Genomic DNA, 24,564 nt, shown 5'->3' on the forward strand with positions numbered 1-24,564 from the left:
CAGGTCTTTGCGAGCGTTTTGAGCTGCAGACGCTGAGCAGCCGTATGCTTCCAGACCCAGGGGCAAGTAGCGCTCCTGCAGGCCCAGGATCTCGTCCCCTTGGCCCGCAAGGAGCCAGATCCAAGGAGGGTGGGGGGTGCGGCCCTGGAAGGCCCACAGTGCCAGACTCTCTGCAGTGAGAGACCGGGTAGACAGTGTAGCTAAATTTACACCAAGTTGTGCATCAAATTAGGACAAAGATCTACGGAGGTTCTTTTGTGTCTTTTTTACACAAGCTATTTTTGACACAGAATTTATGTACTTTATTTTTCTGCATATGAATTTTTTTAAAACATCAAAGTATACTGATTACTTAATTGAGAAAAAAATGCGTTCAAAAATTATGTTTTTTAAATTACAGTGAAGAATTTTTTGTTGCCTCAAATTAGTAAAAGCAACCCCTTTCTTTCACCGAATTGTTTTTTAACATCAAATTTTTCTATACTGATTTTTTTTTCTACATTGAATTTTTATAAAGAAAATTTGACAAATTTTTCTGCAATGAATTTTTTTAAACAGTGTATGTTTTTTTACACTTGATGTTTATACAATTACATTTTTAAACGTAAAGTCTTTTAAGAATTTGAGATGCCAAATAACATTAATTTACAGAGGAAAAAGTTTTACGCTGCTACAGAAAGGAAGAAAAAAACAAGAAGAGAGAGACAAAAAAACCATTCAGATATTATATTGCTTTTAGGAATGAGAGAGGAGTGGCAAAAGAGGTTTGGCCAATTTTCTGATTGTAACACCAGCAAAAACTGAAATGTTTTGATTTAGGATTGGAAAGGCGATGTCAATCACAAAATAAACCCATTCAGAGAGTAACTTTGGACCAAAAGACAAACACTGATTTTGACACAGGATTTTTATAAACAAAATTTTTATACACTGAATTTGTCTGCACTAAACTTTTTTTCCATTAAAATTTGAAAAAAAAATGTTGCACTGAATTTTCATGCATCGATATGTTTTAATTAAATTTTTTCACACTGAATTCTAAAACAATGTATTTTAACAAACTGCATTTTTAAACCCACACATTTTGTTGAAAAATGTTTATTCATTGAAATTGGCAGCATATTTGGATGTAGAAAAAAAATCAGTTAAACGAATTCAGTCTCCAAAAAAACATTTGTACTAAAGACACAAATTAACCTCAGCTGTCACCACTCTTTGCCTTTGACCAATTATCAAGCAGCATACTACCGTGCTGTCTGGTCCCACTTTGTGGTATTTGTGGTACGCAGACGTGGTATTATTATGGTGTGTACATAAGGGCCCCAAAATAGCACCTATTAGCAGACATATTTTCTGTTTTTTATTTCCCAAAAATGATCAACAACCAACTTTTCTTACCTTCTGGTACCTGCTAATGTGTTTAAGCGAACTGCATAAGTCCCGAAATTTGTAGTCTGTAGTCAATAAGCTTCATCGTTTTCTCTATTTTCTTGTTGTGGGGCATTCATCCTCTGCTGTTGTCATTTCTAATATAAAGTAACATAAAGTTCGAACTTAAATATGTCAGTAGGTTAGCTATGGAAGAGCTACCAACTACCGAAAGATGACGCGGAAAAGACGCTGTCGAAGTGGAGGCCCGTAAATAAAACGATACATCCTGAAGAGACGGTCAGAAAGTAACTTGAAGATGTTCTATAAAACATAATCTCTGCAACATTTTGACCTAAGAACCACCTTTACATGTTATGTAGACCACAGGGAAGTCTTTTAAATGTCGCAAAAAATATGTAATATGACCCTTTAATGCGCCGCATAATCCAGAGCGCCTAATGGTCTGAAAAATACGGTACCAAAATTCCCAGTATGGCCCCTAATTGCCACAACATTTAACATAGTCATCTGAGGCCAGCCATAATAAAAACGAGTTTGATTCCCTCTAGCTGTTGTAACCTGTTTTGAAAAAGTTTCATTGTAATTATTTGACCAAATAGCAGAATGGGTTTGAATCGATTCTGAATCAAATCATCACCCTAGGAAGCGGATTGAATCGTTAGGTGACCTAAGGTCCACGCCCATAATAAAAGTCTGATTATTTAGTCAAATTATATATTTTCAGTATTACATTTGCAGTGAGAGTGCCACCAACCTTTATTGTGAAGATCAGCAGCCTTGGCCAGCCCCAAGGAGACAAGATATGGAGCCACATCAGCCAGGCCTTCAGGCTGACCATGTGTGGCCATCAGCACTATGGACCTTCACACCCGCAGGAGAAACAAGTCAGCATTGAACCCTCCTATTAAATTTGCAAGTCAATCCCCCCCACTCACTTGGTCGGTATGCCATTTTCGAGGTGTTGCTTCATTTTGGTGTCCATCCTGGAGAATTGGACCTTCGTGGTGATTTTTCCCGAGCAGGCGTCCACAGAGACCACGAGATAACCAGGCTGAGTGAAGGCCACCATGTCCTCATTAGCCTGTGCGGTGGCAGACACAATTGACATGGCTGCCAACAGGCCAAGGCGTGACGTGCATTGTTTGTGTGTTCCACTCACAGCAATAAAGGACTCCTTGTCGCCTTTTTGCTGCTCCTTCACGCTGAGAGACTTGATTCGTGTTTGGAGGTAGGACGTCCACGGCTCACTCGTGAACACACGCTGAGGAAAGGAAGCAGAAAATCAGCTCCACATCACAGACATGCTGACAACGCTCCAGACAATGGCGTGCATTGTTTACATCCGGTTTCAGTAGGACGGTTTATGATGATAAAAGTATTTTTTCTGGTGGTCAAGTTTTCAGTGCATCCCTTGTCAGTAGTTCACAAAAAGACTATAAATAAAAGTTCATACTGTAATTGCTAGCTAATGTAAATGTTTTATGTTTGTGTGGTTTGCAAACACACCGTCTGTGCTTGAAAGGTGATTGGCGGAGAATGAGGAAGTGTTGTGTGTCGGGCGAAGTGCGGACTCATGAGACGGAAGTGTTTGCACGGGAGGTAAAACCTGTTGGAATTGTGACGTTTGTTATCATAAGATTGGTAATAAAAATAAGTTACAAATAGCGTCTGATTTTGTGTGATTTCTGGGAGCTGTAATATATTATACTACTTTAATTTGTTTTCAAGTAAAAAAAAGCCCTAATTTTCAAGGTATGGCGGTAATTAAAATGTTGTGGCTGCACGCCACATTCAATGACATTAAGGGGAAACCTTGCTTTTCCTTGAGTATGTTTGTGATGACCAAAAGCAACTTTCCCTTTGTTTTTAGAGTTTAATTCCGATTGCTCCAATTTTCTTTTTCAGCATGGGTCCCCAAACGTTTTGCCTCCAAGGGCCAAAGTGAAATTGTGCCAATGGTCCACAGGCAAAACAGCGATAATTACCATACAATACAACAAGGGAGGAATTTAGCTTCATACCAGCAATAATTAATCATAAGGTAGTAGAGATTGTCACAGTTGTGTGACTAATTCAGTTAGCATACAACTCTGCATCTTATATGTACACCTTTAACCTCAAAACATTCAAAAAAGATAATTTCCATTTCCTCCCTTTTTTAAAGTATTATTCTCTAACCAGTTCTCACACATATTAGACGTATGGAGGACGATCAATTTCGAAGCTTTAAGGTTTTCTTTGTTGGACGTGGGCGAAGTCTGGCGACTAAGATTATCATATTCCATTGAGCGTCAAAAAGTTAAACTTTACCTTAGAGCAGGGGTCTCAAATTCAAACACAACTAGTTAAATAGTGAAAAAAAATATCTATGGATTTTTTGGAAGAAAAAACTGGCAGCTCAGACACCAAAATTTCACTGTAAAATTCACATTATTTTTAACACTAAATTACTGTAAATTGAAGAACAGTACGACTGTTGTATTATGTTAATGCCAGTTTTTTTTTACTTTAAAATCTAAGGCCATTTTTTCATAGTACATTACTGTACATGGAGAAACTGTATCACTGTTTTTTCCCCGCAAAATTCTAATTTGCTACTTTTTTTCTATTGAAAATTCTATGTTTCCTGTTTTTACAGTGCATTACAAATATGTATATATTTGGCTTGTTCGAGACATTAATAACATGACACCATTTCACCAATCAACCGGATCCTGGCAGTCCCATGACCAGACTAAACTACACACTGTAAAAAGTGACATGGCGTCATTACTCTTCAATGTTTACTTACAAACGAGAAAAATTACTTTATTACAGGCGTTTTTTGACCTTGGGGGCCGGACTTTACACTACAGAGGAGATTTGGTCACATTTTCAGTAGACCCATAATAAATACGTAAAATAACCAAACTTCATGAATGTTTTTTGAGACAAAAAAGTGTGTGCTCCAATCAATCTATCACAATAAAATAAGAGTTGTAGAAATTATTTGCAATTAAAGGCAGCCATGATATTATTTTCTATACAAGTGTAAGTAAACTTTTGACCACGACTGTGTATATACACACATATATATATATATATATATATATATATATATATATATATACATATATATATATATATATATGGGTTATATGTGTACATATTATATTAATATAATAGTTATATAATTAAAATATTTTAGACTTTGTTATTAATAGTACAAAAAAGTTAAACTCCTACCGTTTTGACTTGCGTGACGACTTTTTTAAAGTTTTGTAATCAAACAGAACTATCAAGCAGCTAAAATGCGCCAACCATGGATACGTATGGAGTGTTTTACATATTTTAATGGATTTAAATGAGTGTAATTTAGATTTTTTTCATGGTAATAGGACTTTTTTAATAATAAGTTCTGTGAGCAGATTGTGTTATGGGTGACCATGTTTGTCGAATTTTTGTTCTGGTTGCATTTTTCTACACCATGACTAGAGAAGGTTGTTTGGATTGTAACATATTTATTAATAGCTGAACTTTATTTACATGAAAGTATAATGGTCACTGACATTAGTTACCCTTAATGGCCACTAGCTGGCGTCATATCTTCAGCTATCAGACCGCTGGTTAATTGCATGTCATATGTACACATCATCCAATTAATTCTTTATTGAACAGCCGTCTTGCGGGCCAAATTAAAGACAGTCATCATACTTGATGCATGACACATGCCAACTGTTAGTATGCTAGCTTTTCTAGCTGAGTTTGCACGTAGTACATATTGCATTACAAATGTCGGCATGCTAACATTAGGATCTCAGTTTGACCACCAGAATTGCAGAGATTCTAGTGACTATTTACTTCACTTTAATTATTCATATTGAATATGCTAATGTAGTTCTGTTGTAGTTCTAAACATACATCTGTAAAATGCGATGTAACAATGATGTGACGAAGCAAACCTGCTTGGCTCCGCAGTCTTTGCAAGGTTGCGTGTTTTCATCCGGCATGGGCACCGCAGCTGAGGGGATTTTGGCGTATTTGGGATAGGCCTTGTCGGTGCAGTTGCAGGTCTGCTGGGAGGACGTCGTAGCTGTGATTTTTACTCTCTCGCAGCCTTTGAAGGAGCAGTAGCTGTGGCCGTCACGACCATGGCGGGCCCGAAGGTAGAGCCACAGCAAGCTGCGGGGAAATGAGACGAAAAAGAAGTGTGTATTTATTTACGGATTAGTTGGAGGGGGGGAAAAAAAGTGGCTTGGCGTTCTTACCCCACGTTTTGGTCAAAGAAGTACTTCCTCTCCAACGGTTTCGACTTCAGCTCGGCGAGGGAGAAGACGGGCCCGTAGTCCGTGATGTCATCGAAAGTGTTGCTCTGCCTGTCGTTGATGTCGGCCATGACCTGAAAGGCAGTGCCTGCTGGGTAGCACAGTCCAATCAGCACCCAGTCGTCCCTGCAAGGAAAGACAGCGTTTAGCCACTGGCACTGGATGCCAACTGTAGGGACAAAAGTATTGGGACGGCCGCCATTACATCTGCAGGGTGCAAAAAAATCTGGTATATTTTGATAACTCTTAAAACATGCTTTTATGCACATTGCTTGATCGAATAAAGCAGAGCGTAAGCGGGGATCCCCTACTTATATATCATGTGTGAAAAAATAAATACAATTTATGTAGTTTTTTTTCGCTGACGGCCAAAAAGCTGGCAGATATGTCGCAAAACGCTAAATGGCAACTGGACTGCTAATGACTAGCTGGCAACTAGCGCCCCAATAGCCACCTGGCAGCTAGGGCCACTAACTGCTAGTTGCAAACTAGCGCGCCATTTGATTGTTGGCAGCTAGTGCTTCTAAATGCGAGCTGGCAACTGGAGCGCTAATTACTAACTGGAAACCAGCAACCTAATAGCCACCTGGTAGCTAGGGCCACTAATTCAGACATGTGATTTGACCACAATGAAAAAGACCGAAAAAAATTCCGGGGTCTGGTGGGGGGGCAAGGGGGGGCAACGCCCCTCGAAGCTCCTGGTTGTTCACCAATTTAACATGCTAAAATGAACAAAGACAGCACCATTTGAAGAAAATATTTTAGTGTTTAAAGACATGAAAACATCATTAATAGAACAGACATACCCCAATTATCCTAATGAATCACTGTATATGGTTCAGTCCCAACAGTATTTAGTCACTAATATTTACATCTTGTGTTCATTTCACATCCACAGGTGTCACATTGATCAGTGTTATTATCTACAGTTTATTTACAATATTACCACATTACTTCAGTTCCCTTCACACATTTACTTGCTCAGAGAGCCCTAACATGAGGTTTCCTTGCAAATTTCTGAGCAGCCTGTATTTTCCTTTTGGTCTCTGCTTTTGTAGCTTCTTTTTTGGATTTCACTGCCAACTTCTGCCTCTAGTATTATATGCAAATTTATTTCAAGTAAATTGTTAACTGGAATCAATAATGCGACACTTTGAATTTCTGTAATTTTTTAATATATTTTCACGTGGCTTTTTATTTGTAGAAAAAGCCATTCATATTTCGCAAAGCAATAATTTGTTAATATTTAAAACAAACATTCGTATTTTGCAAGCAAATATTTTTTAGCTTACCTCATTATTAACTACCCTGTCTGCAACTGAAGTGGGTTATTTGGGTGGATCTTTCCTCTCGATGTCTACGGCAGTTGTCGATGTAAACAAAGGATGAAGTCTGTAAGGTTTGCTCACTTTCGGTTGACATCTGAAAGTACCAGCTAGTGAAAAGTTTGTTTTCCTTGCTTAAAGTTGTTTCATATGTTTTTGGCGTTTCGCATGTACTTCCAAAGCCTTGAAACCTCGTGATCCATAGTCAATATTATCATGACACCACATGCACAAAACTTTTCCGGGACGATCGATTTTCCGAATAACATCGCCGAACAAAGTCGTAACTTCCTTCTTCCCAACAGTAACAGTGATTTCCCTTTCCATCCAGTCTCATCGAAACTTATTTTTGACATGTTTATCAATTTCTTTTACTCGTGAAGCGTCCTTTCTCTCGAGAACCGACATCGTTTACATTTGGAAAATGGCGGTAATAACCTCATCATTCATAACAAATGTCCTGATTGGTCACAAAGAACATATCGACCAATCAACTACGGTGTAATATTATAGTAAGCCGTAGTTGATTGTTCGACACTTTTTTTCCCCCCCGAGGTTAAAAAAACGGAATTCCGACTTTAGACAGAAAATCACATGCCTGCTAATTGCTTGCTACAAACCAGCACTGCAATTGCTAGGTGGCAGCAAGTGCTGCTGATTTGAAGCTGGCAACTGCCATTTTAATAGCCACCTGGCAGCTAAGGCCACTAATTGCTATGTGGCAACTAGTGTCTTTAATCGCTAGGTGGCAGCTCGTGCTGCTAATCGCTACCTGGCCACTAATCACTGCGTGGCAACTGCAGCGTTAATCACGACCTGGCAACAAGTGCTCTATCAGCCACCTGGAAGATAGGGCCATTAATTGCGAGGGAGCAACAAGCGCTTCATTTGGTAAATGGCAGCAAGTGCTGCTGATTGCTAACTGGCAACTGGAGCGCTAATCAATAGCTGGCAACTGGCGCTTTAATAGCCACCTGGCAGGTACGTCCAATCGCTAGGTGGCATCTAGTGTTGCTAATCGCTAGGTGGCAGCTAGTACTGCTAATCACTACCTGGCAACTCGGGCCGCTAATCACTAGGTGGCAAACTGAGTGCTCTAATAGCCACCTGGCAGGCCATTAATTGCTTGGGAGCAACTCCATTCGCTAAGTGGCAGCTAATCACTATCTGGAACCCAGTACCGTTAATCACTAGCTGGCAACTAGCGCCCCAATAGAAACCGGGCAGCTTGGGCCACTAATTGCTAGTTGCAAACTAGCAGTCCAAATGCTTGATGAAAGCTAAAGCTGCTAAATGCTAGCTGGCAACCAGTGCCCTAAAAGCCACCTGGTAGCTAGGGCCACAAATTGCTAGGTACAAACTAGCGCTCCAATCGCTGGCTGGCAACTGGAGTGCTAATCACTAGCTGGCAACTGGCGCTTTAATAGCCACCTGGCAGCTAGGGCCATTAATTTCTAGAGAGCAACAAGCGCTCCATTTGCTAAGTGGCAGCTCCTGTCGCTAATCGCCATCTGGCAACTAGGACTGCTAATTGCTAAGTGGCAACTGGAGCGTTAATCACTAGCTCGCAACGAGCGCTCTAATATTGCAAATGTATTTCTATTGCAAAGCTGCAAGGTACAGTGAGGGTGCGGCCATGTCAGATAGATAGATAGTACTTTATTGATTCCTTCAGGAGAGTTCCTTCACTTCACTTCCATTAATAAACAACATTACAGTTGTATAATAAAAAAAACAAAAATTTTGGGGGGGAATACAAATATAACAAAAAAAAAAAAATCCCATCAATCAAACATTTGATGGACTTCCTGTTGAAGACATCTGATGTAAAGAAATAATATACGGCCCAGGAGAAGACAAAGGATATTAAAATGTGTGTTGTCCTCATGGTGTACTATATATATGTATATATATATATATATATATATATATATATATATATATATATATATATATATACACATACATAGAACACACAATGAATGACACTAAATATTAATATTTCAAATTGTAAAGATAAAAGGTGATTGTTTTCATGTCTCACTTGTCGAAGTTGATGAGCGAGAGGACGACCTCCCGAGGGGCAGTTCCGCTCCAGTGCAGCGTGTAGCTCTTGCTCATCATCAGGATGGGCTGATACTGCTGCGACAGCGTCCCCTGGCTGTTAATGCCCCTCAGAACCAGGGGCGCTGTGGGGTACTCGTCTCTATTGATGGACAGCGTGAGATCAGAAGCTCCTTGGGTCTGGACGTACACCTGCAGAAGAGTGCGTGCGTGTGTGTGTTTGTATATTGGACATGAGACACGACAGTACCTGAGAATAGCGGCCGCTACAAATCACCGCGTTCCAGGGTGACATGTTGACACAGCCGGGATGTTGGATCAGGTAATTGTCTTTTCTGCCGACATAGGTGTCGCTGTAGCCGGTCACCGAGCCGTCCACGTCATGAAAGATTGAGTTCTTGTCCCCGTCCAGGTCGTTCTCTTCAAACCACTGTCCCGGGCGACCAAAGAATGCTCGGAGATCCACCTGAGTGTAACCATAGATAAATTGAATTTTTAAAGTACTTACTTTTCCCACAGAGGGCCACACACTAAAAAATTTAAGCATGCGGCAGCCATTATTATTTTTCATTTTCAAAACCAATATGATATTCAGATATTTTTTTAACCCATAGAGCTCCCCTCAAGTGTGTCAAGAGTCTAAGTCAGTCGTTCTCAAATGGGGGTACGCGTAGCCCTGGGGGTACTTGAAGGTATGGCAAGGGGTACGTGAGATTTTTTTAAATATTCTAAAAATAGCAACAATTCAAAAATACTTTATAAATATATTTATTGTATAATACTTCAAGAAAATATGAATGTCAGTACATAATCTGTGAAAAGAAATGCGACAATGCAATATTTGGTGTTGACAGGTAGATTTTTTGTGGACATGTTCCATAAATATTGATGTTTAAGGTTTCTTTTTTTGTGAAGAAATGTTTAAAATTAAGTTCATGAATCCAGATGGATCTCTATTACAATCCCCAAAGAGGGCACTTTAACTTGATGGTTACTTCTATGTGTAGAAATTTTTATTTGTAATTGAATCACTTGTTTATTTTTCAACAAGTTTTTAGTTATTTTTATATATTTTTTTCCAAAAAGTTCAAGAAAGACCACTACAAATAAGCAATATTTTGCACTGTTATACAATTTAATAAATCAGAAACTGATGACATAGTGCTGTATTTTACTTCATCTCTTTTGTTCGACCAAAAATGCTTTGCTCTGATTAGGGGCTACTTGAATTAAAAAGAAAATTCACATGGGGTACATCACTGAAAAAAGGTTGAGAACCACTGCTCTAAGTCATAAAAATGTTAGCTAAAAGTAATATGTAATTGTTATTTGTTATTAATATTCAATGCTTAAATCTATGGTTCAGATCTGTCTGTAAAAAGTAAAAACATTTTTTTAAGAGGGTGGCCCCAAAAAACAAAATATGCAATATTTTCTCCAATAAAATTTCAAAGTGGAATATTTGATGTGAAGTAATTGGAGCCTAAAATTCGGTCAATAACTAATAACATTGATTTTATTGAGAAAGGACAGTTATTAAAATAAATTCCACAAATATTATTAGGGATCTTAAAGGGCCCCACTCAATGTTAAAAAAAAAAAAAAATTTAATATCAAAATGTTTTTACTTTTAACGCTTAAATCTCGACATCAACTGCAGATATATCTGTCATTTGTAAGTTTTTTGTTTTTTTTAATGTTTTTTCATTTGTTTTATGCACTTTTTGTCAAAGAAAGTTTAGTTTTTTTATGGCAATTTTACCCCACAAAATATTTTTCAAAGTTGAATATTTGATGTGAAATAGTTGCAGCCTTACGTAGGTCAATAATTCATATCAACATTGATTTTATTTCATTTATTATTTTTCAGAAATTACATTTATCCCAAAAAATCCCACTAAAATTATCGGGGATCCAAAAGGGCCCACTTTTAAAAATGAATATTTTTTGTTGTACTTTCAACACTTAAATCTGTAGATCAACTTCAGATATATCCATCGATTATATTTTTTTGGTTGTAGTGTTTTTTGTCTGCTTTAATCAGTATGGACACAGGTCCATATTGAAGCAGGACGACGCAAAAATAATATCCAAACCGCGGACATTAATCCATGAAAATATGGAAAAGCTGCTGATGGTGTGTTTGACTGAGAAGCAGCTCTAAGGAGATGCTATAGAAGTCCACTCTCTAAGTTATTGTACTACATTCTATTGTTTTTAATGCAATATTTATTGTCTAAAAGTATCATTTTCTATTTAAAAGGCATAATACGTGTTGAAATTGTGCTGTTTTGGGGGCCAAGCGCCAATCAAATTCATTCCAAAGGTAGTACAGGATGACTACGTTGCTTACGCTTGGGTGGAAGTGGAGGTGGGACATGTTGTTCCGGGGCGTGAGCTGCCAGGTGTTCTTCAGGCTAAAACCCACGGCGCTGGTGTACCGTTCTGGTGTAGGGATGAAAGCACGGAAGGTGCTCTGTGTGAGCCGCACCGGGCCGTCGTAAATCTGAAAGCCTCGGATTGGGAACGTCCTGAAGTGAAGGAGAGGGAGGACAACATAGAATTATTATTTTTTCGACATTTTTTTCCGACACTTTGAACCCTGTGGCTTATAAAACGGTACGGTTAATTTATGGACTTTTCTGAGCTTACGGCCATAATGCAAATAGTTTTCGTTAAACACATGCCTATACACTGAAATTGTATGTTATTGTTTGTGCTATGGCGCCATCTTTTGAACTAGTTCATTCACTGCATGCAGGTGCTGCCGGGTAAATGTGAATTCCTGCCGGAAGTTTGGTCTTCTAATCGTCCATAGCATTTCTACTCGTATGGATTCTTCATTCAACACCCCAAACAACGTTTTTAAGTTTTACAATCAAACTAAAACTATTTTTACTTACTAAACCGTCCCTTGTGTGATGTCTGTGGGAGTGTATACATGCATATTTGTACATGCTATCATAATGTAATCAAGCTTGTTTTGTTAGCATTAGCTAAAATGCTAACACGTATACAAGTGTCCATGTCTGTATTATTAGCTTAAGGTGGCATTTTGTTCACAAATTCCTCAGTGAATTCACCAAAACGTCACCGGGGAGTTGTTGAGTCAGTTTAGCGGATTTGAGAGCTAGCTTCCGCAGCTAGTGGGTGCGTGACGATGAATGTTGTTTTGTTTGATCAGCCGTTTTACTGCCGTGTTACAGACAACGTTTGTAAACAATTAAGATAAGTAGATAAACATTTGTAAAATGTTTCTGTGTAAATAACTCATTTCAAATTTATACATCTGCGGCTTATAATCCAGTGTGGCTAATTTATGGAAATATATATGTATATATATATAAATATATACATATCCATCCATTTCTACCGCTTATTCCCTTTGCGGTCGCGGGGGGCGCTGGTGCCTATCTCAGCTACAATCGGGCGGAAGGCGGCGTACACCCTGGACAAGTCGCCACCTCATCGCAGGGCCAACACAGATAGACAGACAACATAATAAAATTCAAACGCTTGGCCGAAGGCCGAATACCAAATAATGAATGCAGTTTTTCATAATTTTTTTTAAATTGCATAAATAGCCTAGAATAAATAGACATTTTTTCAAATAAAGTAATTTTTTTATTGAATATTGTCATTTTTTTAATATTCCAGTAGCCTTTGCTTTTCAAAAAAAGCACAAAGTTTTTCATTTATATTAGGCTTTCAAACAAAACATGCATTCCAAAAAAAAAATAAAGTGCATTAAAGTGGATAAACCCACAACAAATGAATTATTGTCCTTTTGGCAAAAGTCTGCTTAGCCACAGTAGATATGCTAATAATGTAAACAGAAGGCTCAAGTAAATCTCAATTAAGTGCTCAAGTAAATCTCAATTAAGTGTGTGCTTGTAACCTCTTACACTTATACAGGTAGCCTACACAACAGGCTAATAATGTAAACAGAGGCCCCACTAAATCTCAATAAGTGTGTGCTTGTAACCTCATACACTTATACAGGTACATAACATACCCCAACGTCACCGCGTCACTGCACGTTGGTTGATTGCGTCACCGCGTCAAAAAATTGTGTCACACGCCACTATTCGGCCTTGTTTTTAACTCATTCCACCGAAGGCCGAATGTGGCTTTTTTTGCCATATTCGGCCGAATGTATTCGGTTACCGATTAATCGGTGCATCCCTAATATATATATATATATATATATATATATATATATATATATATATATATATATATATATATATATATATATATATATATATATATATATATATATATATATATATATATATATATATATATATACATATATATAGAGTAAGTGTGGCTTATATACCGATGTGCTTTATAGGATGGAAAATACGGTATTTATGCAATGACCATCAGTGTTGGGTTTGTTACTGAAAACCAGTAACTAGTTACAGTTACTAGTTACTTTATTTCAGAAGTAACTGAGTTACTAACTCAGTTACTTACACCATTTGCATTTGCATCTCTGTTAAGCAATGTGGTCTACATACAACACACAAAGACAAAGATATGTTTTTTTCGCTGACGGCCAAAAAGCTAGCAGATAGGTCGCAAAACGCTAAATGGCAACTGGACAATTTGTTTTGGCACATTTATTTCAGGCCAAAACAAATTGACAAAACTATTATAAATAGCTGCAACATAACAAACACCATAATAACAACATAGCTGTAAACCTGGCTCCACCCAAGGAAGGCACACATGATATACACAAAGTCTAACCAGGCATTTTTTTTCTCCCAAGGAATTCTGAAATAAAATCATGTCTTCAGGAGATCAACACTACTGAAGCCCAGAACACTCTACGCATTTCCCCCGTTTTAGTTTAGAGATAAGGAAAGATTGGCCTGGCCCACTAGGATCCCTCCTTATGTTTGTGAACTTTATAGTCTATATACATTTAGAGTGATGTGATAATCAAACACTCTAGAAGTCAAGAATGAAAGAGTATATACGAGAATTGACAGAGTGTGTGTACCTTCAGTGCTGAATGATGAGCAGAGGCAGAGTTTGGAGTGTTTTCTTTAGCTTGCTTTTCATGTTTATTTCCTAACTGGCCAGAAAAATGTTTTCCGTGCCATTTGCTGTTTGACGCCGGTATCATGCTAATTAGTTGCCTGAAAGTGGATGACCTCACTGTAGAAATAGCCTGCATGTCTTTTACCACATACGCTGCAATGGCTCTATCAACGTTGTCCTGGCTAGCAGTGCCTCCGTTAAAATCCTTAGGTGGTGGTGAAGGTTAATTGGCATCGGTGTCTGTGTCTCTCTTCACTAGCTTTGTCAAAGCATGTTGCTTTTGTAGCTGTTTCAGCCGATTTGAATTGCCGTTTTGGGCAGTAGATAGGATCTCTTGGATCCAAGACACAGCTTACATTTAACTAAAATGTTATTTTCTTTGTGCTTGACAAAAGAACAGTAGTGAGAATATCTCCATGTTAAGAAACTCAAATGCGGCTCCGTGATGATGTCTTGTTAGTAAACACAGACACGCCTCCCCTCGCCCCTCCCCACACCCAGACACACACCTCTTCTCTTTCTTGTGACACAAGATTCAGAAGGACGACACTGCAACTCTCCAATAAAACACACTCAGATCTTCTGTTTTTGGTAATACTACAGAAAAAATAACGTAAAATATTGCAGTTAAAAAGTAACGTGCTAGTCCCAACACTGATGGCCATACACCTTTTTCAACATTAGCAATTCCAGAATTGTTATATTTTTGTTGATGTAATTTATATTACGTTAATATATTTACATTTATACTTAAAACAATATAAGATATAAAAAAACTATTTAACATAAAAAATTCTCATCTTGTAAATTTGTATTCAAGTGAAAATAACAGCAAAATTCATACATATTTTTTAATTTTTGCAAGTTCCCTATTCTTCATTCTGTGGTTTCCTTCTTACCACAGCGGAAAAAGCGACATCCACTGTATTAGACATTCTGAACCAGAAAAAAAAAAAAAACTTCCTTTTTTGATGAAGTCATCAACAGACAGCCATGAGTCATGTCGTTTTAGGAAACTAGGAGCATGTTCCTGCCTCTTCTAACACAACGAGCTCATTACTCTGGCAGTAAATAAGCTCAGAACTTCCTTCCAGAACCACACACAGTACAGGCCAAGCTGCGGCGGCCTCACTCTTATGTCCCGGCACCTTTTTGAAACAGTTTTTTTTCTAGTCTTCGCATTGTGCACTCGGTTCTTCGTCAGATTGTTCCCTCTCACCTGTTTCTGGGAAGGGTCCTCATCTTCCCATCGGTACCTCCTAGGCCCCAGTATTTATTCTGCCCTCCGTTGGTTCCCCGGTTTCGGCTTTCACCAACGAACAGAGACTGGGTCGCCTCCTGACTGGAGCCTTCGTCCTTCGGGTAGCTGCCATCACTGCAACAAGAGCGAGGGAGAAAATACGGCTGAAAATTGTATCACGACATAAGTGTTTGGTATCGGTCAATATCGATAATTATTGATATTTTTTATGACCTATGGCAGGTGTCGGGAACCTTTTTGGCCAAGAATGCCATGAAAGCCAAATATTTTAAAACTTATTTCAGTGAGAGCTATATAATATTTTTTAACACTGAATACAATTAAACACGTGCATATTTAGGTAAGACCAACATTTTTAGAGAATAATAAGTCTCTTATTCTTTTTAATAACGTTGTTATTGGGGCGGTACATCTCGGATGGTAGAGTGGCCGTGCCAGCAACTTGAGGGTTCCAGGTTCAATCCCCGCTTCCGCCATCCTAGTCACTGCCGTTGTGTCCTTGGGCAAGACACTTTACCCACCTGATCCCAGTGCCACCCACACTGGTTTAAATGTAACTTAGATATTGGGTTTCACAATGTAAAGCGCTTTGAATCACTAGAGAAAAAGCGCTATATAAATATAATTCACTTCACAATATAATTCACTTATTCTAAAGCTAACCAATAATAAATATAATACTTCTCACCATTAATCCGACTTCTTGAACAGGTGCGATAGAAAATGGATGGTTGGATTAAAATGCATGAGAATGTCTTATCTTTTGAACGTTATTTTTAACACTGTGATTATCAGCGGAATTATTCATTACTTATTATGTTAAGCAATGCCAGCTAAGATTTATCTGAGAGCCAGATGCAGTAATCAAAAGAGCCACGTCTGGCTCTAGAGCCATAGGTTCCCTACCCCTGACCTATGGTATTAAATATTAACATTTTTATTTCAAATATAACCTTCCTCAAGTACTGTGTGTGGGCCGAGTAACTTGGTGGCGGTCGTCATTGGGAGGGCTCGCTGGCTATCATTCATCAGCTTACGGCAGGAGTGATCGCATGAATTCATTGACTTTTCTTTTGACTTAACTTTCGAAATGTCATCATTTGCAGATATTTGCCTCAGTCTAACTGATCTTTGTACATTGGCTTTGCTATTGACATGCTGCGGATTAGCATTAGCAATTTTATAAGGCGATATAAACACCTCCAAATTTCTTAATGAAAACTACAACGAAGATTAGGGTTGTAAAAGTACACAAAAATTTCGGTTCGGTACGTACCTCGGTTTAGAGGTCACAATTCGGTTCATATTCGGTACAGTAAGAAAACAACAAAATATAAATAATTTTGGTTATTTATTTACCAAATTTGTAAACAATGGCATAACATGCATATACACACAGTGTCCATTGCCAGGGTTAATGTGGTCAACATAATAAAAACTAAATAAGATAAGGCTCAGAATGGTTTCTTAACAAAACCTTTTGTACATATAAAGTGCTTTTTTTGAGTGATTGATTGAGACTTTTATGAGTAGATTGCACAGTACAGTACATATTCCGTACAATTGACCACTAAATGGTAACACTCTAATAAGTTTTTCAACTTGTTTAAGTCAGCGTGGTCCACGTTAATCAACATTAAACTGCCTCAAGTTGTAAATAAAATAACAAAACTTTTCTTCTACATATAAAAAGTGCAACATTAAACAGTTTCAAGTCAAAACAGTTTCAAGTCAACTCAGCCTCAAATTAACTTTTCTTTTCCCCCAGCCTGGCTAAATTGGCATGTTCCACCATAGAAGTGGGTCAAAATCTAGTTTTTAATGCAATATGGACTTAAATTTGTTGCTATAAAAACATTTGTTATTGCTTTAGCTCTGCCTGACTCGCTGAGGAGAGGCTGCATGAATGCGGTGGTGACGCTTCTAATGGGTTAGCAGGTGTGTGTGTGTGTGTGGCCCTTTAAAATGTGACAGTATGTGACGTCAGTGAGTGTGTGGCCGAGAGAGGTGAGGGAGCGGTAGTGAGTACGGGCACTGGCCGGTGTTTTGTTGGATTGTCTGTGTCCAAGACCTCAATAAAGCCATGGTTTGCATCTAATCGCCAGACTCTTCATTTACCCTGGAGTCCGGAGCTGTGGAGACCCGGGTAGAGTGAAGGGTGTCCTCCATTGTTGTATCGCGCAGCCCAAGTTTTTCCAAACGGGAGATCTTAACGAGGCAGGAGGGTCTTCCAGCTCTGGCTTTTACATGTTGTCCTAGCCCGGTCGCTGTTAGCATGTGTACTCGTTCGTTACACCTCCGAACCGAACCGAAACCCCCGTACCGAAACGGTTCAATACAAATTCACATACTTTTACACTCCTACCTAAGATGCATGTTACAACCAAACATGTGATAGGTAATAAGTTAAATACTTCCAGTATTAACACTTTTTAGGGCGCAAAAAAAAAAAACAGACAGCAAAGGTTGAACGGACTAGCCAATGTTGACATTATAAACTATACACTACAGCCAGTTATCATAATTAGCTCATTTATGAATATTACAATAAAATATAGATTTTATTCTCACAAACCATGCATATTTATTAGGGTTAGGTTTGGAACCCATTCCATGTTACATTGCCATATCCCCTGATGTTGTAATCATTACTGATGGAAAGCATTCCAGAAACCAAATTACATTTCAAATGTATAATTTTCAATACTAAAATAATTAAGTTATCCTGGAAGCCAATGGTAACAAATCTTTTGCGACTAAAAGACTTTAGAATAAATATTTTAGTTAAAAATGTTGTATTTAGCATTCATTACCACACATTTAATACATTATCAAATTCACAGTAACACAAGCAAATGTTTTATTCAATAAGATAAGCGTTATAAAAATGTTATTTCAGTTACTTGCAATAACATTTTCTCTCCTACAATTTAGTGGCGAATTATCAGATCCCGACTCGAAGTTGGATCGGATCCGAGCCCCAAAAAATTGGATTAGGATTGTAGCACAAAAATGTTGATGGTAACATCTCTAGTTATATTTATTACACGCATGAAAGAACTGTCATGTGAGTGAGCGTGCCATATTTTTGACGTGATGGGTCATTTTGAGTCTTTCTGCTCATGTTTAATAAGAAATAATAACTTTCCTTCTGAGACCCCCAATGAAGAACAGGCAGAATGACAATCTGAGGTTTCTTTTCAGCAGAAATTGACAGCAAAAAGAGTCAAATAAAATAAGGTAAATGCAGCTATTTTATGGATCTTTTTCCTTGGCTGACGGCCATAATGCAAATTGTTTTATAACATTTTTTAAAAAGGACACTGAATAGGTGTGTTATTATTTGTGCTACGGTTACATCTTTTGGTGGAGTTCGCTCACGGCAGGTGCTGCATTGTCCTTCTGTTTAGACTGAGCTTTGAGCCGGAAGTACAAGTGACATTGGTCTTTTGGCAGTCCATAGCGTCACAACTCGTATGGATTATTCATTCATCACTCCAGGCATAGTTTTTTAGATTTACCTATTTAACTAAAACAATTCATACATACTAAACTGTCACATGTGTGATGTCTATGGGAGTGTTTTCATGCATATTTGAACGTGCCCTCATAAAGTTATGGAGCTATAGCGTCGTTACCATTAAATAATATGCTAACACGTTTACGAATGTCGGTGTTAGTAACTTACAATGGCATTCTGTTTGTATAGTTGCAGTTTCATAAATTTATCAAACGTCACCGTGGGGTTAGAGTCTGTTTAGCTGATTAGAAAGTTACGCAACTAGTGGGTCCATGGCATTGACTTCCGTTTTGTTTGATCATCCAGTTTACTGCCGTGATACAGACACCATTTGGGAACAATTAAAGTATGCAAATAAACATAATACAATGTAACTGTGTAAATAACTATGTAATGTATATATCTGTGGCTTATAGCGCGGCACGGCTAAAATATGGAAACATGTTTTTTTTTTTCAAAAATTTAGTGGGTGCCACTTATATACAGTGAAGAAAATAAGTATTTGAACACCATGCTATTTTGCAAGTTCTCCCAATTAGAAATCATGGAGGGGTCTGAAATTTTCACATTAGGTTCATGTTCACTGTCTGAGAGATAACCTGAAAAGAAAAATCCAGAAATCACAATCTATTTGTGTGATAATGCTGAAAATAAGTATTTGAACACCAACATTATTATTTGGTAGAGTAGCCTATGTTTGCAATTACAGATGTCAAATGTTTCCTGTAGTTCTTCACCAGGTTTGCACAGACTGCAGGAGGCATTTTGGCCCACTCCTCCACACAGATGTTCTCTAGATCAGTCAGGTTTCTGGGCTATCGCTGAGTATCACAGAAATTCAGCTCCCTCCAAAGATTTTCAATTGGATTTATGGTCTGGAGACTGGCTAGGCCACTCCAGAACCTTGATATGGTTCTTACGAAGCCACTTCTTGGTTTTCCTGGCTGTGTGCTTTGGGTCATTGTCATGTTGGAAGATCCAGCCATGACTCATCTTCAATAATCTGACTGAGGGAAGGAGGTTTTTGGCCAAAATCTCATAATACATGGCTGCAGTCATCCTCTCCTTAATAAGGTACAGTCGTCCTGTCCAATGAGCAGAAAAACACCCCCAAAGCATGATGCTACCACCTCCACGCTTCACAGTAGGGATGGTGTTCTTGGGATGGTACGCATCTTTCTTCTTCCTCCAAACACGCATAGTGGAATTATGACCAAAAAGGTAAATTTTGGTCTCATCTGTCCACAAAACTTTCTCCCATGACTCCTCTGGATCATCCAAATGGTCATTTGCAAACTTAAGACGGGCCTTAACATGTGCTGGTTTAAGCAGGGGAGCCTTCTGTGGCATGCATGATTTCAAACCATGACGTCTTAGTGTATTACCAACAGTGACCATGGAAACAGTGGTCCCAGCTCTTGTCAGGTAATTGACCAAGTCTTTGATTGATTGATTGATTGATTGATACTTTTATTAGTAGTTTGCACAGTACAGTACATATTCCGTACAATTGACCACTAAATGGTAACACCCGAATAAGTTTTTCAACTTGTTTAAGTCGGGGTCCACGTTAATCAATTCATGGTAGTCCTGCCGTGTAGTCCTGGGTATGATTCCTCACCTTTCTTAGCATCATTGAGACCCCACGAGGTGATATCTTGCATGGGGCTCGACTCCGATTGAAATTGACCGTCATGTTTAGCTTCTTCCATTTTCTAATGATTGCTCCAACAGTGGACCTTTTTTCACCAAGCTGCTTGGCAATTTCTCCAGAGCCCTTTCCATCCTTGTGGAGTTGTACAATTTTGTCTCTGGTGTCTTTGGACAGCTCTTTGCTCTTAGCCATGCTGAATGTTTGGGTCTTACTGATTGTGTGGGGTTTGACAGGTGTCTTTGTGCAGCTAACGACCTCACACAAGTGCATCTGATCCAGGATAATACAGTGGAGTGGAAAAGGACTTTTAAAGGCGGACTAACAGGTCTTTGAGGGTCAGAATTCTAGCTGATGGACAGGTGTTCAAATACTTATTTTCAGCTCTATCACATGAATAAATTGTTAAAAAAAATCATTGATTGTGATTTCTGGATTTTTATTTTTAGGTTATCTACTGTGAAAATTACAGATCCCTCCATGATTTCAAAGTGGGATAACTTACAAAATAGCAGGGTGTTCAAAAACTTATTTTCTTGACTGTACCTTTGCACTCTAGTCTAGAAAATACAGTAATCACAAAAACTGTGTGTGTTCTCAGTTCTAAGGAAAATAATTGTGAAAAACAGAATATCACACTCTGTACGGTATAACACACCTGGCAAAGGATAATCCCACTCCATTGTCTGCAAACCTGTTCAAAACGACAAAAGACTGAACTAAATACATGTTTAGTAGTATTTCACACGTAAACAAAGGAGAAATAATCCAAGCAAATATTTCTGTGATTGGTCTCACCCAGAGTTCTGTATGATGATGTCACCACCTCGTATCCACGCACCCATGTCGTTGTTCTTGAAGGAGATGAGCGTGTCAATCACCGCTGCCACTCGAGGACGACTTGGATCTGCATTCTGGTGAGGTCGGAATCTGAGAAGTAGAAACATTGACTCATGTTAGAGTGCGTACAAAAAAATAAATAAAAAAAATAATAATAATTAAAAATAACGCAAAAATATAAAAAAATACATTTATGAATTAAAAAAAGTTTCTCAAAAGAAAAAAAAAAATCAAAATTAAAAATCTAAATAAGTCAATAAAATATATTTTATAAAATAATAAATTAAAAAATACACACAAAAAAAAGAGACTCAAATTTAAAAAAAAACTTAAACAATTAAACATAAATAAGTATTAAAAAAGCAACAATTAAAAGATAAATTCAAATATAAGAGTGCCTCCAATCACCGACATCACATCCCTTGTTTTGCCTTTTATCTTTCTTTCACACACCCCCTCCAACACACACACACACACGCAGCCGGGTTTGCAATTAATCGCCGCATTACATGACATACAATATATCTTCGGGGAAAAGGTTATTTAATGCTTCAAAGATGTGTTGTTAATTATTTGAATTGGTAAACCCACAACATGAGAATCTATTTATGTGGTGCCGCTTGAATGAGCGATCTAAACATGGGCACCTATTAGTGTGGAACCTCAATTTATGAACTTTACTGTTTTTTAAACAAGGATCTTGAATCGAAAAGTTTGTATAGTGCAACAGAAAGAATGTAAATTTGTGTTCTAGACTGGACAAAAGTCCATATTTTAGTGCAGGTTTGTACACTTTAAATACAATATTAAGTGCTGTACAGTACTGTATATCAAACAAACATAACAAGGAGGTGATGAATCAACTGCCTCTTTATTAACAAGACAAAATAACAACAACGACAAGCTCAACTGTCCTCTGTATGCATATACACAATTCAGAAATGACAAAAATCTTGAACTTTAACAACCCTATTGCTACAATGATAAACAATTAAAAAAGTAAAATTATGTCGCATTAGAATTGGGAAAAAAGGAGGAGCTGAAGAGCAATAAGTAGACATAGGGAGAGAAGTGAGGGATCGGGGTAGAGGGGCTGTGTGTGTGAGTGTGAGTGACGTTCGTACACAGAGACATGTTTCGCACAAGGAGGCATATTTGGCTCGATCTAAAGGTTCCTAAATCACTAAGTTTGCAAATAGTGCTTCTGTATGGAGTTTAAAAAGATAATATGTGTGAGGAGGAAGCCCCTATGAGCCGTGAAGATTGCTGTGCCCTGCGGGTGGCAAGAGCGCAAACATTTTCATTGGTAAGGGAAGAGATTCATGAGTGTATGAATAAACCATGATTACAAAATCGCTTGTTATTTTGACCAAAACAAGGAAAGAAGGTCCCTTGTTTTCCACCCTGTTTAGTTTTCCACGCTGTTTAATTTTCAGGTTTTGTTTGTCACCGCGATTGATTGTCACAAATATGGAATGCTCTCATACTTTTAAATCCGCTTCCTGGTGTCACAAATAGGCCCTCTTCTTCATGTAACGTTAATACTGAGCACACATTTGAACATTTCCAATTCCACCCCGATGCGAACCGACACACAAACCTGGCCAACAGTCCCAGTGGAAGCCTAGGATTTTTTTCCGTGAGGCCGAGGGCCGAGTTCGGGTAAGAGGGAAGCAAAGTGGACACTGTATGTGTGAAGGCTTGTTATTTCTGTCAACACAAACCTGTCAGTGCTTACACTGAAATTCAACACTGCAGTAAAACAACCATCCATATATCCACCTATATCTACCAAGGGCAATAAAATAGTGAATTGGGGCAGAGGGGCTATAGTAAACGTCGCGCATGCACAATAAATGAGACGCATCAAAACAAAACTTACTTTTATAAAAAAAAGTGTTTAAAAATAGGCTGTACTAGTTTACTTAACATGTTGCATCATGGGGCCTTTAATCCAAGCACAATTCCACCATATTAAGGGTGCAAAAATAACTTAAACACCGTAAAATGTGAAGATTCAGCCATTTTAAAGGCATAGTATTCTCCTAGTTAAATTCCGTACTGTAAACCGCTACTTTTTTCCTACACTTTGCACCCTGTGGCTTATAAAACGGTGCGGCAAACTGATGGATTTACCTTTGCTGACAGCCATAATGGTTTGTATTCAGTAGTTCCCTTTAAACACAAGCAGAGACACTGAAAAGGTGTGTTATTGTTCGCTCGCTGCAGGTGTTGTGGGTTGAAAATGTGCTTCCTGTTTTAATGTTATGGGCCGAAAGTATGGACTTACGTAGTGGCTGGAACAGTTATTTTTAAGGTTTATATTGTTTCTTATGGAGAAATGCCAAAGACTAATTAGGTTTGTGAATGGAGGTTTCACTGTACAACATCTGAAGCAGGGGTGTTCAAACTAAGGCCCGCCAGCGTCTTCAATTTGGCCAGCATGACGTCATGAGTTCGACAAAGCATTAAATACCAGGCCGTCTGTGAACCATCTTGTGAGTGAATCAGATAAATAACCCGTGTAAATACTTAAAAATAGTAAAATAGCATTTACTTATATAACAACCTTCCCTAGTCATTGTGACAAAAAAACAACATAAAGGTCAACAGACATGGTCACACATAACACAACCTGCTCACTAAACATTGCGGATATAATGAAATATGTCAAAACTTTGTAAAAAAATCTAAATTACACCCATTTAATGGTAAAAATGAAAAACACTTTCTCCACATTTATCTATGTTTGGCACATTTTAGGTGCTTGATATTTCTGACTGATTACAAAATTTAAAAAAAGTAATCACGGAAGAAAACAAGTCAGACTATCGCATACTCTTAATATCCAATTATTAATTATACTGTATATCCATCACACTAATAGTATATCGCATTTAACTTCAGAAATAAAAATCCCACATACACACCTGGCGTTGTTGTCCAGACACAGGTACTCCCGGGGGTCTGCAGCACTTGCATTGGTGGTCTTCACCCCTTTATCAATGAACAATCCGGCCTGCATGGTGAAGATAGAATTGCAGTTATTTATAGAAGCATCCAAGCCCGAGCTCCATGCACACCTGCAGCATTATCAAAATAATTACGGCTAATTGACTAAGTAGTTTTAGGAGCTCACAGAGGTCTTCTGT

The 24,564-nt window shown here is 38.2% G+C and overlaps 1 protein-coding gene across 2 annotated transcripts in view; it reads right to left on the minus strand.

Annotated features, from left to right (window-relative positions):
* Positions 1-24,564, minus strand: part of cemip2 (cell migration inducing hyaluronidase 2) — a 105,824-nt gene that overhangs the window by 512 nt on the left and 80,748 nt on the right. For both annotated transcript variants that reach the window (XM_061897827.1, XM_061897836.1), the window contains 13 exons: positions 24,343-24,431; positions 21,371-21,502; positions 21,231-21,266; positions 15,360-15,515; positions 11,439-11,616; positions 9,336-9,551; positions 9,066-9,277; positions 5,640-5,822; positions 5,334-5,553; positions 2,552-2,653; positions 2,328-2,473; positions 2,147-2,253; positions 1-170 (listed from right to left, as the gene is read on the minus strand). The exon at positions 1-170 is cut by the window's left edge and continues 512 nt beyond it. In XM_061897827.1, the coding sequence (XP_061753811.1) occupies positions 1-170; positions 2,147-2,253; positions 2,328-2,473; positions 2,552-2,653; positions 5,334-5,553; positions 5,640-5,822; positions 9,066-9,277; positions 9,336-9,551; positions 11,439-11,616; positions 15,360-15,515; positions 21,231-21,266; positions 21,371-21,502; positions 24,343-24,431 (1,947 nt within the window). The remainder of the gene's footprint in view (positions 171-2,146; positions 2,254-2,327; positions 2,474-2,551; positions 2,654-5,333; positions 5,554-5,639; positions 5,823-9,065; positions 9,278-9,335; positions 9,552-11,438; positions 11,617-15,359; positions 15,516-21,230; positions 21,267-21,370; positions 21,503-24,342; positions 24,432-24,564) is intronic.

This window comes from Nerophis ophidion, linkage group LG01, assembly GCF_033978795.1.
Source record: "Nerophis ophidion isolate RoL-2023_Sa linkage group LG01, RoL_Noph_v1.0, whole genome shotgun sequence".
Lineage (NCBI taxonomy): Eukaryota > Metazoa > Chordata > Actinopteri > Syngnathiformes > Syngnathidae > Nerophis > Nerophis ophidion.